At 35.1% G+C, this 15,020-nt stretch overlaps 2 protein-coding genes across 5 annotated transcripts in view; both read left to right on the top strand.

The window, feature by feature from the left end:
* LOC125660468 (uncharacterized) overlaps positions 1–15,020 on the top strand; it is a 63,589-nt gene that overhangs the window by 41,161 nt on the left and 7,408 nt on the right. For 3 of the 4 annotated variants that reach the window (XM_056148599.1, XM_056148600.1, XM_056148598.1), the window contains 3 exons: positions 5,605–5,685; positions 6,465–6,497; positions 11,679–11,710. In XM_056148599.1, the coding sequence (XP_056004574.1) occupies positions 5,605–5,685; positions 6,465–6,497; positions 11,679–11,710 (146 nt within the window). Of the gene's footprint in view, positions 1–5,604; positions 5,686–6,464; positions 6,498–11,678; positions 11,711–14,765; positions 14,800–15,020 lie in introns of all 4 variants that reach the window. The other variant, XM_056148601.1, reaches the window with a different exon arrangement.
* Positions 1,092–5,012, top strand: LOC125662791 (uncharacterized). Its single transcript, XM_056148605.1, has 5 exons — positions 1,092–1,185; positions 2,459–3,785; positions 3,891–3,954; positions 4,058–4,208; positions 4,331–5,012. Exons 1-3 carry the CDS (start codon positions 1,171–1,173, stop codon positions 3,944–3,946), a joined length of 1,398 nt encoding a protein of 465 aa, XP_056004580.1. The 5' UTR covers positions 1,092–1,170; the 3' UTR covers positions 3,947–3,954; positions 4,058–4,208; positions 4,331–5,012.

The raw sequence follows: 15,020 nt of genomic DNA, 5'->3' as shown, positions 1-15,020 counted from the left end.
TGGTATATAAGTTTTTTTCATGTGTACATCCTATTTCAACTTTGCTTGCGAGCATTTTCAAATTGCAGGAAATAAATAGCGTAAATTTCATAACACGGTTAGTTTTTGAAATAGAGATATCTGTCTTTGTAAGAATTAGTTCAATGCGTAATTTTCCTTGTGTTAATCAACACATGATTATACCTGGGATTTTAATACACTTAGCGGTATATGATTTTATGACTGTTTTTGAACACTTTGAATAATAGACCTTACAAAAATATTTTGATAACTTTAAAACTGTATTCATTTTCAACTGATACATGTACATATTAAAGTAAAATAACATAATGCCACCCACATACAGATTTCACATGGCCATTAAGAATTATACTTGAGAAATAAATTTCATTTTGGAAATTAGATGAGGGCATGAACTGCAATGCTTTACACCAGCGAATGAAATAGACTTGAAACCGTAAAACCTAGTAAAGACTTATTTTGAGATGATACCTTATTTGTAAAATATGTAGTTACCATCATGAATGTAAATGTCTAAAGCCATAAGATTTGAGTAAATTTAGGGTTCCAGAAAAAAAAAATATATATTTATTATACCTCGGAATGTTTTTGTTATATAAATGTTAGGTAAATAAATTTGCTATTTCTTCTGGATAACGCTAGCCGTGAAATATTTTCTGAACTATCTGCCCTAGGGAAATAGTCTCGAAACTATTTACCAGATGCTATATTTTCCCTGCGTTTTCTTTTCTGTGACGTCAAAGTCTGATTACTCTAATTAGTTTACCACTCGGATCATCTCGGTCGATTCTATCTAGGCTAATGCCGAATGTTAAGTTTACTTCACTTTGTTATGTCTGACACAAGTAAAGTCTACTTTGGTATAATAAAACACATATTTACTGACTATTCAGACACTAGCAAGTTTATTGTCCCCCAAAACAGCAACTATTTCCCGAGGCACAGCAAGTATATATGAGCCGTCCCATGCAAAAAGGGCCCTTATGTATATTGACGTCATAATGAGAAAAACGCTGGTAAAGATAACGTCATTATTTGCAAGTTGCGTCTTTTACTTATGTTTGCAATGCTGTCAATATAACGTGATTGTGTTTATATAAATCATCTGGAACGATGCCGACATGTACCTGGAATTAACAAGAGGAAAACATGGACTTTTTAGAGGTGAGTTTTATATAAACAGACATAACCAATATTGTCTTGGTGACAATTAGGCCTATAAAATATTTCGATGCACAAGATTTGGGATTCGCGCATATGTTGACGGGTACTGCAAGTGCACTTCAATCTAAGATCATATGTATCCACATATATATACATGCAATTTTACGCATTAAGCAGATTAAACAAATCAAATGATACAATTTAGAGATTTGTCATTTAAGTGAAAAATACTTATTTACCGATATTCATTAAAACATAAATCAATGACGTACGTTTGTTTACATTCGCGATTGTTGAGCTCCGTGCATGTACATGTGTTTATATATGTCCCGCTTGTGATATCCTAGTTATTTTTCATAAAGTTTTTAAAAAGACAAATAATTAATTGTTCTTATATCATAATGGGGTTATCATCTGGCTTTCTAAACTTTATTTAGTGCCTAAAATGACTTGTTTTCATCGCGGCTATTTATAGGTAAATGGATAAAATTTAGAGTTACGTCCCGCTGTTTTCGTATCTCATAGGCGGATTCACCGGTGGCTACTCAAAAATTAAATAAACAATGATCATATTAAATTCAAAAAAAATAATAAAGAATTAATCTTTTCAAATTCATCAACAATTTTTAAAGTAAACTTTTGTTTCAACAAATAAATATATAAATATTTGAATACATAAATCCAGTTTAATAAGAATGACCATAGTGGATGACCCCTTATTACTCTTACTGAGAGAGAGAGAGATATCGAGAGAGAGAGAGAGAGAGAGAGAGAGAGAGAGAGAGAGAGAGAGAGAGATCTGGGACTTCAAATTAGAAAGACTGAATACAATTTTTTCTATCAAATGCGGTTATTATTAATCGAAATATGCAGAGTGCAGAGCAGTTTTCTGCATGTAGAATTGCGATCAAAGTAGATTGATAATATATATGCCGTCGTACACGTTTATTCAGATAAAATATTTCTGTAGTTAGGTGCTTATTTCAGTCTTGTATTCAATTGATCAACATGCTAATGATAAATAAAAATACTATTTACTGGATTTCTATTTAATGAATAGCTCATAAACAATCTAATACTTATAATAATAAAAAAGATATTACCATTTTGTGCTGAGATCAACAACTTGTCAAAATTTAAATTCAGTACTACTGTAAAATCTCTGTTTGTAATATGAATGTATTTGATATTTTATTTTAAACAAATACATGAAGGTTTAAATATTTGCATGGTATGTGAACATGTAGAATTTCACAGGGATATTTTGTTACAGATTATTGACGAGTGGCATAGGGAATATTTTCCTCCTTCACAAAGTGTTGAATCATCTGATGAAAATACAGACGATAGTGATATTTCAACTGCATCAGAAAATGAATCCAACGAAAATATTTTAGAACAAAGAATACAACTTGTGCATCCTGATAATGATCAGAATAAAAACCTAAATTCAGAGGAGGAGGACTGGGAGAATAACAATCTTGACTTAACAATTCGTAAAAAGATAATCAAAGGCTGCTCCTGCAGAATGGATTGCATATCAAATATTAGTTTTGAAGAAATCAGTCACCATATTTATTCCATGAGAGAACTTTCCAAGGAAGAGAAGGATATGTACATTATGGGAAAGCTAAAAAGTAAAAGTTCTGGTGGCGGATCTTCAAGACGCAATGCCAAACGACAGAGATACGAATACAATTTTGATGACCGGGAAGTATGTAAAGATGTGTTTTTATTTTTACATGACATTGGTGAAAAACATTTTAAAAATCTTGTGAAGCATATGAAGACCCATGGAATAAAACCACGGACACATGGAAACATCGGGAAAAAACCACACAATGCCCTGTCCTTTGAAGAAATTAAATTTGTCGTGCAGTTTATCAATCGATATTCTGAAGATAATGGACTTCCTATGCCAGCTGGTCGCGACTCCGAACCACCCATTTTTCTACCTTGTTCAACACCAAAGAACGAAATTCATCAGTTATATGTTGAAGCTTGTCATGAGGTCCAAATTCGTGCTGTTAAATTGTCCTCATTCTATTCCATCTGGTCTGCCTGCCTTCCTAACATTCAGATTGCCAACCCCAGATCTGATGTATGCAATACCTGTGAGCGCCACAGAGAGCACATTTTGAATGCAAGATCTGAAAATGAAAAGCTTACAGCAACAAGAAATTTTACAGATCACATTGAAAAAGCAGAGAGGGAGCATCACCTCTACATTCAGTGCATTAAAGAAGTCAGGGAAGAACATCAGTCTATTCAGCTTCCTGAGCCACCTGTTAGACCCTGTTCCACAGATTTCCTCAAAACTCACTACACTTTTGACTTCGCGCAATGTGTATCTGTACCTCATCATTCCAGACAAGTAGGGCCATTATTCTTTGAGACACCACGGAAAATTCAGATCTTTGGAATTTGTATGGAGGGAGCAGGATCTCAGCGAAATTATTTGATTGATGAAGACCAGACCATTGGAAGAGATGGAAAGAATGCCCATGGGCCAAATACAGTCATCAGCATACTTCATCACCATTTTCAAAATTATAGCATGGGAGAGAAATGTGCTGTTCTTCACTGTGATAACTGTCCAGGTATGTATATTTCATCTTCATTTTTTTCATATATATACATGCAATTTTACGCATTAAGCAGTTTAAACAAATCAAATGATACAATTTAGAGATTTGTCATTTAAGTGAAAAATACTTATTTTACCGATGGGAGAGAAATGTGCTGTTCTTCACTGTCATAACTGTCCAGGTATGTATATTTCATCTTCATTTTTTCATATACACCTAGTTCTATTCATTTTGTTCACATGTATATGCTGCTTCTAATATTCTAATGCTCACTTCATCTTTAGGTCAAAACAAAAACCGGTATGTGATTGGATATTTGCTATGGTGAGTCATGATTGGGCTACATCGAGCAATTGAACTTCACATGCAGATACCAGGGCATACAAAATGTCAAGTGGATGCAGGCTTTGCTCAGATCAAAAAGAAGTACAGGAGGTGATATTGTGTTAATATCAATTAATATTCCAAAAATAAAATTGTATCTAGCATAATCGAGAATTTCTATAATAGTCTATATTTGTTCAAAACCTTTACGCGGCGATGCATTTTGTTTTTAGATCAGATTGTGACACTCTACAGCATGTTGCTGACGTAGTCTCCAAGTCCTCCAAAAGTAACGAGGCTGTGATAAAAGAGGATGGAAATGTGAAATACTATGAATGGAAAGAGTATATAAAAACAACTTTTCAGCCTTTGAAAGGGATACGCAAGTTTCATCACTTCACTTTTTCAGCACTGCTGCCTGGAGTTGTATTATGCAGCGTTGATGTAGATGGCGACAAGGTCCCAGTAATTCTCAGTAATCACGACCAAATCAGTGTAAATCTACCACCAGAGATAATGCCGGGCGGACTCAGTAGAGAACGACAGGAATATTTATACAAACATATCAGACCTCATGTCCGGGAATGTTTCAGGGACACAACATGTCCAGAATGTCATGAAGAATAAGTGAAAGTTTCAATTGTTTCCGACAATGATTAACGTCATTTCAACGTCATTTTTTGTAACGTCATTGAAATATTATCTTAACCTTTGACAGCCTATATCTCAGTAAATATGCTGAATATTTGACCCAAACTTCACATGTGTCTTTTTAATGTTGTTTTCTATCATATTCCATTAAAAAGTTAATTTTGATAATTTTTACCATAAGGGCCCTTTTTGCATGGGACGGCTCATATATATATATATATATATATATATATATATATATATTAGAAAATTGATGTACATTTTTCTTTGTAAAACATGAGACACACATTTGTCTTTATATGTACTATTTTTATACTAAAGTTGTAGCCGATACAAGTATACATTTTTTTACTATCAGTACTTTCAGTACTTTGATTATTACTTGTCAGTCAAAATGTTCTGGGCACTTGTATCATTTTTATGGACAAATACATTTAGTATCAGTCCAAACTTAGTTGCTTCTTTTAAAATGATCAAATTTGACTCAACACGAATATTGTGGTCCCATTATGTTGCATTTCTCTGGACAGCTACAGTGTAAATACTGAATAGATATACTATATGTGTACTTAGTTAGTGAATTTAAAATTTGGCACAATGGGAGTCAGACAAATTCGTAGTTCTTTTAAAATTGCAAATGCATGATTTAACATAAAGATGATTTATGTCATCATTATGAAAATATCTGTTTGATAATGGATGTCAAGTAGAGATTGTCATATATTAGTACAATTATAAAGTAGTGCTAATTGCTTCAGTGCAAAGGTGCTAAAATATGAATACCTCTAAATAGATTACACATACAGAATTCATTTACAAGAGTTTATATTGTATGTAATGTCTTGTATTTGTTCAGAAGACTGCAATACAGAGCAACCTAAAGCAACCAGTGCAACCAGTGCATCCCGCGTGACAGTTACAAAGTACATGAAAAAAAGTGAGTCAATTATATGGCACGCCCAATTCACAAAAATGAGCTAAACATAGTTTCACAGTTGATAAACTAGGTTTATCGACTGTAAACTATAGTTTACGGACCGTAAACTTTAGTTAACGACGTTAATCTATATTTCACATCTGTAAACCATAGTTAACAGATAATATAATCTATGTTTCACAAGCGTAAACTATAATTAACAATGAAAACAATCATTAGCGATTGCAAAACATAGTTTATCTGATAAATACGGTTTCATGATTGTAAACTACGGTTTACAAGTCTGATAAATATAGTATCACAATTTGTGAAACTAGGATTAACAATTGTGAACTATAGTTAACGAATGTAAATTATAGTTTACAAACGTGAATATGTATTTATCAGCAAAATCTATTGTTAACGTTTATTTAAAGACAGATAAACTTGGATTAGCATTTGTAAACTATAGTTTACAACCGTTAAATATAGTTTTACGGATGAAAACTATAGTTAACGAATCGTGAATTATAGTTTACAGTCAATAAACCTAGTTTATCAACTGTGAAACTATGTTTAGCTCATTTTTGTGAATTTGGCATGCCATACAATAAGTATATCAATGATCTGAAACCCTATATATTTAAAAGAAAAAAGTTTTACTTTCAAGCATGTTTGAATGGCACATATCATTAACATGATATTTGCCTTGTCAAAAACTTTGATATATGTCTTTTAAGAAATGGTTTATGCAGCATATTATGTTTTGAATACCCATGAGGTGTTTTTTTCTTTTTTAGAGAAACGAGGAAGGAGTAGCACAGTACTTATAGGTAAAATCTTTGTGACACATTTTCAGTTCTTGATTAAAATTGCAAATTAAAATCATGAGTCCTAGTCTGAGATATATTTATTGAGAATTCAATGTCCTAATTTAAAAGAGAAATAATGAAACATATACTGTGAAAATCTTGTCCTTTATTGCAGATGATATTTTTAGTTCACCTGTTCTAAATACCTGATAGATTCAGGTACCAATTACTATCCGTTACCAGTCTGTTAAATAAATGTTTGAACTTTTTTCGATTACTTTTCTGAATGCTAGCAAATAGATAATGTACGTAAAATGATTATATAAGGAATCACTTTAATTCTGGGGCACTTATACGAGTATAACTGGTTTGGGTCAGTTTACGCTTTATAATATGCAAAGCGGATTATAAAAAAGGGTAAACTGACCCAAACCAGGTTATACTCGTATAATATGCCCCAGAATTAAAGTCAATCCCAATATAATTAGGTCACCTGAATTCATTCAGGTGACCTATTGCTATCTGTTTTTGTCCGTCGTCGTTCGTCGTGCGTTAACATTTGAACATTTTCAGCTTCTTCTCTGAAACCCCTGAACCAATTTCAACCAATTTTGGCATATAGCATCTGTGGGTGGAGGGGAACAAAAATTGTGAAATTCGTGGTCCCTGCCCCCCTGGGGCCTGAGGGGTGGGGCAAAAACCATCAAAATGAGTGTAATTTTATAAAATCTTCTTCTTTACTCCTGGACATCAAGAAGCCAAACTGTGGGCATAATTATAATGAGCGTTGAGCCCTCTACCAAAATATTGTGAAATTCATGGCCCCTGGGGCAGGGGTTCTTGTGTTAGGGTGGGGCTCTATTGGTTCTTTTGTGAAAATGTAGAAATTCTTTGAAAATCTTCTCTGTCTCTGGGTATTAAGTAGACAAACTAATAGCATGGCAATGATGAGCAAGGATGCCTCTTTATATCCCCCGCAACAAGTTGTGGGGGGGTATACTGGAATCGGGTTGTCCGTCTGTCCGTCCGTCCATCTGTAGACGCAATGGATTCTGGGCTCTAAAGCATTATCCTTTCCACCTACCGTCACCATATCATATATATGGACTACCCATGGGATGAAGATGTTCCCTATCGATTTTGGGGTCAAAAGGTCAAAGGTCAAGCACACTGGACATTGAAGTAGCAATATGGTTTCCGGGCTCTAAAGTGTTATCTTTCCACCTACAGTCACCATATCATACATATGGACTACCCATAGGATGAAGATGTTCCCTATGGATTTTGGGGTCAAAAGGTCAAAGGTCAAGCACACTGGACATTGAAGTAGCAATATGGTTTCCGGGCTCTAAAGCGTTATCCTTTCCACTTACAGTCACCATATCAAACATGGACTACCCATGGGATGAAGATGTTCCCTATCGATTTTGGGCTCAAAAGGTCAAAGGTCAAGCGCACTGGACATTGAAGTAGCAATATGGTTTCCGGGCTCTAAAGCGTTATCCTTTCCACCTACAGTCACCATATCATATATATGGACTACCCATGGGATGAAGATGATCCCTATCGATTTTGGGGTCAAAAGGTCAAATGTCACGCGCACTGGACATTGAAGTAGCAATATGGTTTCCGGGCTCTAAAGCGTTATCCTTTCCACCTACCGTCACCATATCAAACATATGGACTACCCATGGGATGAAGATGTTCCCTATGGATTTTGGGCTCAAAAGGTCAAAGGTCAAGCGCACTGGACATTGAAGTAGCAATATGGTTTCCGGGCTCTAAAGCGTTATCCTTTCCACCTACAGTCACCATATCATATATATGGACTACCCATGGGATGAAGATGTTCCCTATCGATTTTGGGGTCAAAAGGTCAAAGGTCACGCGCACTGGACATTGAAGTAGCAATATGGTTTCCAGGCTCTAAAGCGTTATCCTTTCCACCTACAGTCACCATATCATACATATGGACTACCCATGGGATGAAGATGTTCCCTATGGATTTTGGGGTCAAAAGGTCAAAGGTCAAGCGCACTGGACATCGAAGTAGCAACACTCAGAAAAGAGGTAGTTTATACCTATTACCAACACCCTTTGGGAGATTGGGGTAAGCGGGGGGTATTCTTAGTGAGCATTGCTCACAGTACCTCTTGTTAAAAATTGTGAAATTCATGGCCCCTGGATCAGGGGTTCTGGTGCTAGGGTGGGGCTCTATAAGTCATATAGTGAAAATGCATTATTTCTTTGAAAATCTTCTTCTCTGTCCTTGGGTATTAAGTAGACAAACCAATAGCATGTTTATGATGAGCAAGGATGCCTCTTTCAAAATTATGAAATTCATGGCCCCTGGGTCAGGGGTTCTGGTATTAGGGTGGGGCCCTATTGATGATATAGTGAAAATGCATTTTATTTCTTTGAAAATCTTCTCCTCTGCTGCTGGGTATTAAGTAGACAAACTAATAGTATGATAATGATGATCAAGGATGCTTCTTTCAAAACTGAAATTTATGGCCCCTGGGTCAGGGGTTCTGGTGCAAAGGCGGGGCTGACCACATAGCTATTCAATGTTTCTTCCATCCAAAAGTAAAATTCTTATATTTAAACACAAACCTAATTCAAACATTGGAAGGTTGTTACATGATACACAGGTGACCTATAAGGCCCTTGGACCTCTTGTTTAATGCAAAAGACAAAGGCACTAAATTTATTTTATCAAAATGTATATAAATTCTGAAAAATACAAGTCAATTGAACTGCACAATGATTCACTTAGCAACCACGACCAAGTGTCTAGCTGTGAAGACAGCCATCTTAATTCTAGGGACCTATTCATCAAACATATTGTAAACTTAATAAGCCTATGGAAGGTGAAGTTTAAACTTTGTCACAACAGGAAATATGTGTAGGCTGTGTATGCAATGCGTATTTCACTGCCCTTTAAAGATCGACTTTGAAATCGCTCAATTCCGACAAAGAAAATATGGGAGATTGCATTGTTTAGTCCTACTCAAAATAAGTAATAAAATATCAGAAAATGCAATAATTTACAGCTTTTAACTTTATGAAAATTTCTACTACATGAAAACTTGTAATCTGATATTAGATGTGACGTATGCTTTTTTTGCTTTGTTGAAAGGTGGATGAAGCAATACTCTCCCCCCCCCCCCCCCACACCCCCCCCCCCCCCCCCCCCCACACACACACACACACATGGTGAGAAATGTATTTTAAAATGAACAGGGCAATGTTTACTTCGAATATATTATCTTTTTTTTAATCTCTTATTCGATCATTATTCAGCGAAATATGTTTTACAACTGTCAGTGATTTGCATACAAGTAGATTCGTCAATGAGAGAGCAATCTGTGTATTTAAACTGAAGTATCTTATTGCACACATTGACTTTCTATTCCATGCATAGAAGGCCCAAAATAGTGCTTCGATGTAAATTTAGAGATAATTTCCATGTTAATAATTATAGATCGGTATCTGTTTTACCTATCATAAGTAAAATTATGGAAAGACATGTTTTTAACACTCTTTACGAGTATTTGAATGCAAATAATCTTTTAACAGAGCATCAATCAGGTTTCAGACCAAAACATTCTTGCGAAACTGCTTTTCATAATATCATTGACAAATGGCTTGAGAACATTGATAAAGGGAAACTTACAGGTGTACTTTTTATTGATTTAAGCAAAGCATTTGACACAGTTAATCATGATGTATTGATGCACAAACTTTTATCTTATGGTATATCTGTGAAAAAACTTTTAAATGGTTTCATTCTTATCTATATGAAAGATCGCAATGTGTCAAATGGAAAGGGACCATCTCAAAGGAAAAAAATGTTACCATCGGAGTCCCTCAGGGTTCTATATTGGGTCCTCTGTTTTTTTATTCTGTTTGTAAATGACTACGCAACATGTCTCAAGCACTCTACAGTCAATATATATGCAGATGAAACCGCGCAAGATGTTTCTGATAAATCTTTAGATGTAATTGAAAAAAAAATAAAGGATGATCTTATAAACTCTATGGAATGGATGCATAAGAACAAATTGAGAATAAATTTAAAGAAAACACAATGTATTTTAATAGGAACGTCACAGAAATTATCGAAATGTAGAAACCTTTGTATTAATGTTGGTGAATTTTTTATAGAAAATGTCAAATGTGCCAATTATAACTTTTAGGTGTTTACATCGATGAATGTCTTACGTGGTCTTATCACACAGATGCCTTATGTAAAAAAAACTTAGTCAGAAACTAGGTGTTTTAAGGAGATTGAGTACTTTTATGTCAAAGGAGGCACTATACTCAAAATTTACAATACTATTGTTTTTCCTCATTTTAATTATTGTTGTACAGTATGGCAGGATACAAAGAACAAGACAAATATTGATAGGCTTTTTAAATTACAAAAGAGGGCAGCAAGGATCATTTTACATATCAAAGAACCTCATTCAGTGTCAACTTCTTGCATGCTATCAAATTTGAGATGGATGCCTTTGATTGACTATTTTATTTATCGAAAAATTATTCTTATGTTTAAAGTTTTACATCACATGACTCCAGAGTATTTACATGTTTTTAGATTTGTGAATGAGGTAAACACAAGAAATACAAGACAGAACTCTACAAATTTTATCTATGTTACAAAAGCCAAAACAAAATATTTTAGAAGATCTTTTATCATTTCAGCAGCAATTTTATGGAACTCGTTACCAGATTTTATAAGAAAATGTACAACTACCACATCTTTTAAATCAGCATATCTATAAAACATTATTTCGACACTAAATGATACTCGTGTGTTTATTGTCTCTTTTCATTTAGTTCTTATCTGTATGTATATAAATTGTGATATTTCCATGCTTTGTGATATATGTTCTCGATATGTTATAGACAGGACCATAAAATGTAAACTAATTGTGCAATCCTGTATAAATAAAGGATATTATTATTATTATTATTATAGTTCCGGCAATTGGTTGTCAGGGGTGTGTGTCCCCATACCAAACTAGGTTGTACAAAAATAACAGCTGCATTTCTCAATTTGAATTTGACCGTGCAATCAGAGACTAGAATACAATATTATAAGAATTGAATTATACTCATGCAGGTGACTTTTAAGACCCACTGCATATTACATGAAAAATTATTATTTTAAAAATTTGACTTCATTATGATTTACAGAATATGGTTCACAGCAATGTGCTGACAAAGAGGTAAAAATTTCATGAAAAATTAAAATACTGAGATGTATATATACAATATAATGTTTCTTCAAAGAAAATCAATTGTATGAATATTTGTAAAGACACTTCATCCATTGTGTGTATGTAAAATACATGTATATATAATGCTAGGCCAAGTACAATTATATCATACTAAATACAATGTATGAATTCCTGAAGCGTTCTACTTTCCCATTTTTCCATTTGTTAACTGTTCTTTATAACCATGCATTCACTGTTTGCTATTTGTTCCGAGTTTTGCATTCATCGTTCACCAACAGCTCGTGTTCACTGTTCACGGTGTTTATCGTTCGACGCCCTTGCGATTACTCTTACATCATTGACGTAGCAACAGAGGGGATGGAGGGCACTTGTTTCATCCCCTTCACTATACAAATAGTAAACAATAGTTCAGTAGTAATATTTGTAATAAGTGACTCCGCTCACCCCACCCCTTCCACTTTGAAAAGCAATGCTCGAATTTGTATACATTACTGTCATTTCATGAGAAAGATACATTCAATACTTGTACAATGCTTTTTGTAGACTGAATATATTTGTAACTGTAGAACATGCAGTTTCCCAATTCATGTTTATTTTATTATTGAGTCAACAACAGAGGGATTTTACAATCAATGAATTCAATGCATGCATTCTTGAGCAAGTAAATCTTTCTAAAGCAATAAAATAGAAGCAAATTGATACTCATAATTAAGCTAAGTGAAAGGTAGTTTTAATTGATTCAAAGTAGGCTTTGAAATTATATTAATTGATACAGTTCAACTGCATTGTATAAATGTTATGATAATTCAACAACGAATGACTATAGGCACCCCATCTTGACGTTTGATGCACTCAGTTATGAATAATCGTCGTTATCGATAGATGCTACACAACTTCTTTTACAGGGAAAGTCAACCCTAACCACATTGCTTTTATGAATATAGTACTACTTACTGATATTGTAAATGACAGTCTTTAACAACAACAATCTTTGCTTAACAATTTAATCAATATCAATTTATGATATATTTTAAATTACCCGCCGCTAAGAAATGACGTCACACCATCGGTTCTGGTTTATTTCATCATCAGCAGCACTGTAAACATGACAAGTCAAAAACAGTTAAATTTGGAGCTGTGTAGATTTGAGCCCGTTCTTTTGCAACAAGAAATTGAGAAAAGAAGACGTTCAGTTGAGTCACAGCTGAGACCAGGCAGACGGTACACGTTTCTCTACACAAATGTCTCGAACCTCAACTTGTCATTACGCAAATGATGGGTCCACAGTGTATATAGTCTTTTCTTTTCAGATGACTAGGTTGGATCAGAATTTTGAAAAAAAAACTTTTATCACATCTCCCCTTCGCATTAGTTTAATTTATTCGTAAAATCTACCACATGCATATCTTTGATGATCTTAGAATCTCATCAAAACCGGAACAGACGGTGTGACGTCAAAATTATTGATTTTTGTGGTCTTATTACTTAAATACAAAAGAGTTCCACATCATGGCAGCCTCTATAGATGATGGGAATTTCAATTTTTACGTTTTCAAATTAGTACTGAAGCTTATCTAGGCCGTATACCAACATAATAGTATGACAAATTTTTATCATATAATTAATCCTGTCATTTATGATGTAAATTTTTTGGGGGTTGCCTTTCCCTTTAAAAGAAGTATACATTCCGGTAATTATTATACCCCCCGCAACAAGTTGTGGGGGGGGGGGGGGGGGGGGGAGTAGGGGGGGGGGGGGAGTATACTGGAATCGGGTTGTCCGTCCGTCCGTCTGTAGATGCAATGGTTTCCGGACTCTAAAGCATTATCCTTTCCACCTACCGTCACCATATCATATATATGGACTACCCATGGGATGAAGATGTTCCCTATCGATTTTGGGGTCCAAAGGTCAAACGCACTGGACATTGAAGTAGTAATATGGTTTCCGGGCTCTAAAGCGTTATCCTTTCCACCTACAGTCACCATATCATACATATGGACTACCCATGGGATGAAGATGTTCCCTATCGATTTTGGGGTCAAAATGTCAAAGGTCAAGCGCACTGGACATCGAAGTAGTAATATGGTTTCCGGGCTCTAAAGCGTTATCCTTTCCACCTACAGTCACCATATCATACATATGGACTACCCATGGGATGAAGATGTTCCCTATCGATTTTGGGGTCAAAAGGTCAAAGGTCAAGGGCACTGGACATCGAAGTAGCAATATGGTTTCCGGGCTCTAAAGCGTTATCCTTTCCACCTACAGTCACCATATCATACATATGGACTACCCATGGGATGAAGATCGATGTTCCCTATGGATTTTGGGGTCAAAAGGTCAAAGGTCAAGCGCACTGGACATCGAAGTAGCAATATGGTTTCCGGGCTCTAAAGCGTTATCCTTTCCACCTACAGTCCCCGTATCATACATATGGACTACCCATGGGATGAAGATGTTCCCTATCGATTTTGGGGTCAAAAGGTCAAAGGTCAAGGGCACTGGACATCGAAGTAGCCATATGGTTTCCAGGCTCTAAAGCGTTATCCTTTCCACCTACAGTCCCCGTATCATACATATGGACTACCCATGGGATGAAGATGTTCCCTATCGATTTTGGGGTCAAAAGGTCAAAGGTCAAACGCACTGGACATTGAAGTAGCAATATGGTTTCCGGGTTCTAAAGCGTTATCCTTTCCACCTACAGTCACCATATCATACATATGGACTACCCATGGGATGAAGATGTTCCCTATCGATTTTGGGGTCAAAAGGTCAAAGGTCATGCACACTGGACATCGAAGTAGCAATATGGTTTCCATTTAAATTCTTTAATGGCTTTTTTCATCGCATGGAGATGTTGTGTTCCTAGATACCTTTTGGATCATAATACTGAAGTTTTACCTATTACCAACACCCTTTGGGAGATTGGGGTAAGCGGGGGGTATTCTTAGTGAGCATTGCTCACAGTACCTCTTGTTTTTCCTATCATTAATTGCAGTTTGATTTATCATATGCTTACTTTTTTTTCTTCATGTAGGAAATATTCAACAATGTTTGAAGAAACATATCTTGGAAGTAACGTGATAAATACGTAATTAGGCAATGTGCATATACTGGTACATTTACAGATGTATACTTCTCACGACATTGCATGCGGCTTTATTTGTTTACTTTTTCTTTTGTTCTGAGAAGAGTAAATTCACAAAAAACTATTTAGTCTGGTGATATTGGCACTATAAAATTTACTCATTACAGATATATCTTTTCTTACCTGATAATGAAATAAATACAA

This window comes from Ostrea edulis, chromosome 9 (assembly GCF_947568905.1).
Source record: "Ostrea edulis chromosome 9, xbOstEdul1.1, whole genome shotgun sequence".
Classification (NCBI taxonomy): Eukaryota; Metazoa; Mollusca; class Bivalvia; order Ostreida; family Ostreidae; genus Ostrea; species Ostrea edulis.
The sequence above is the reverse complement of the archived record's forward strand: the minus strand, read 5'-3'. Positions and strand labels throughout refer to the sequence as shown.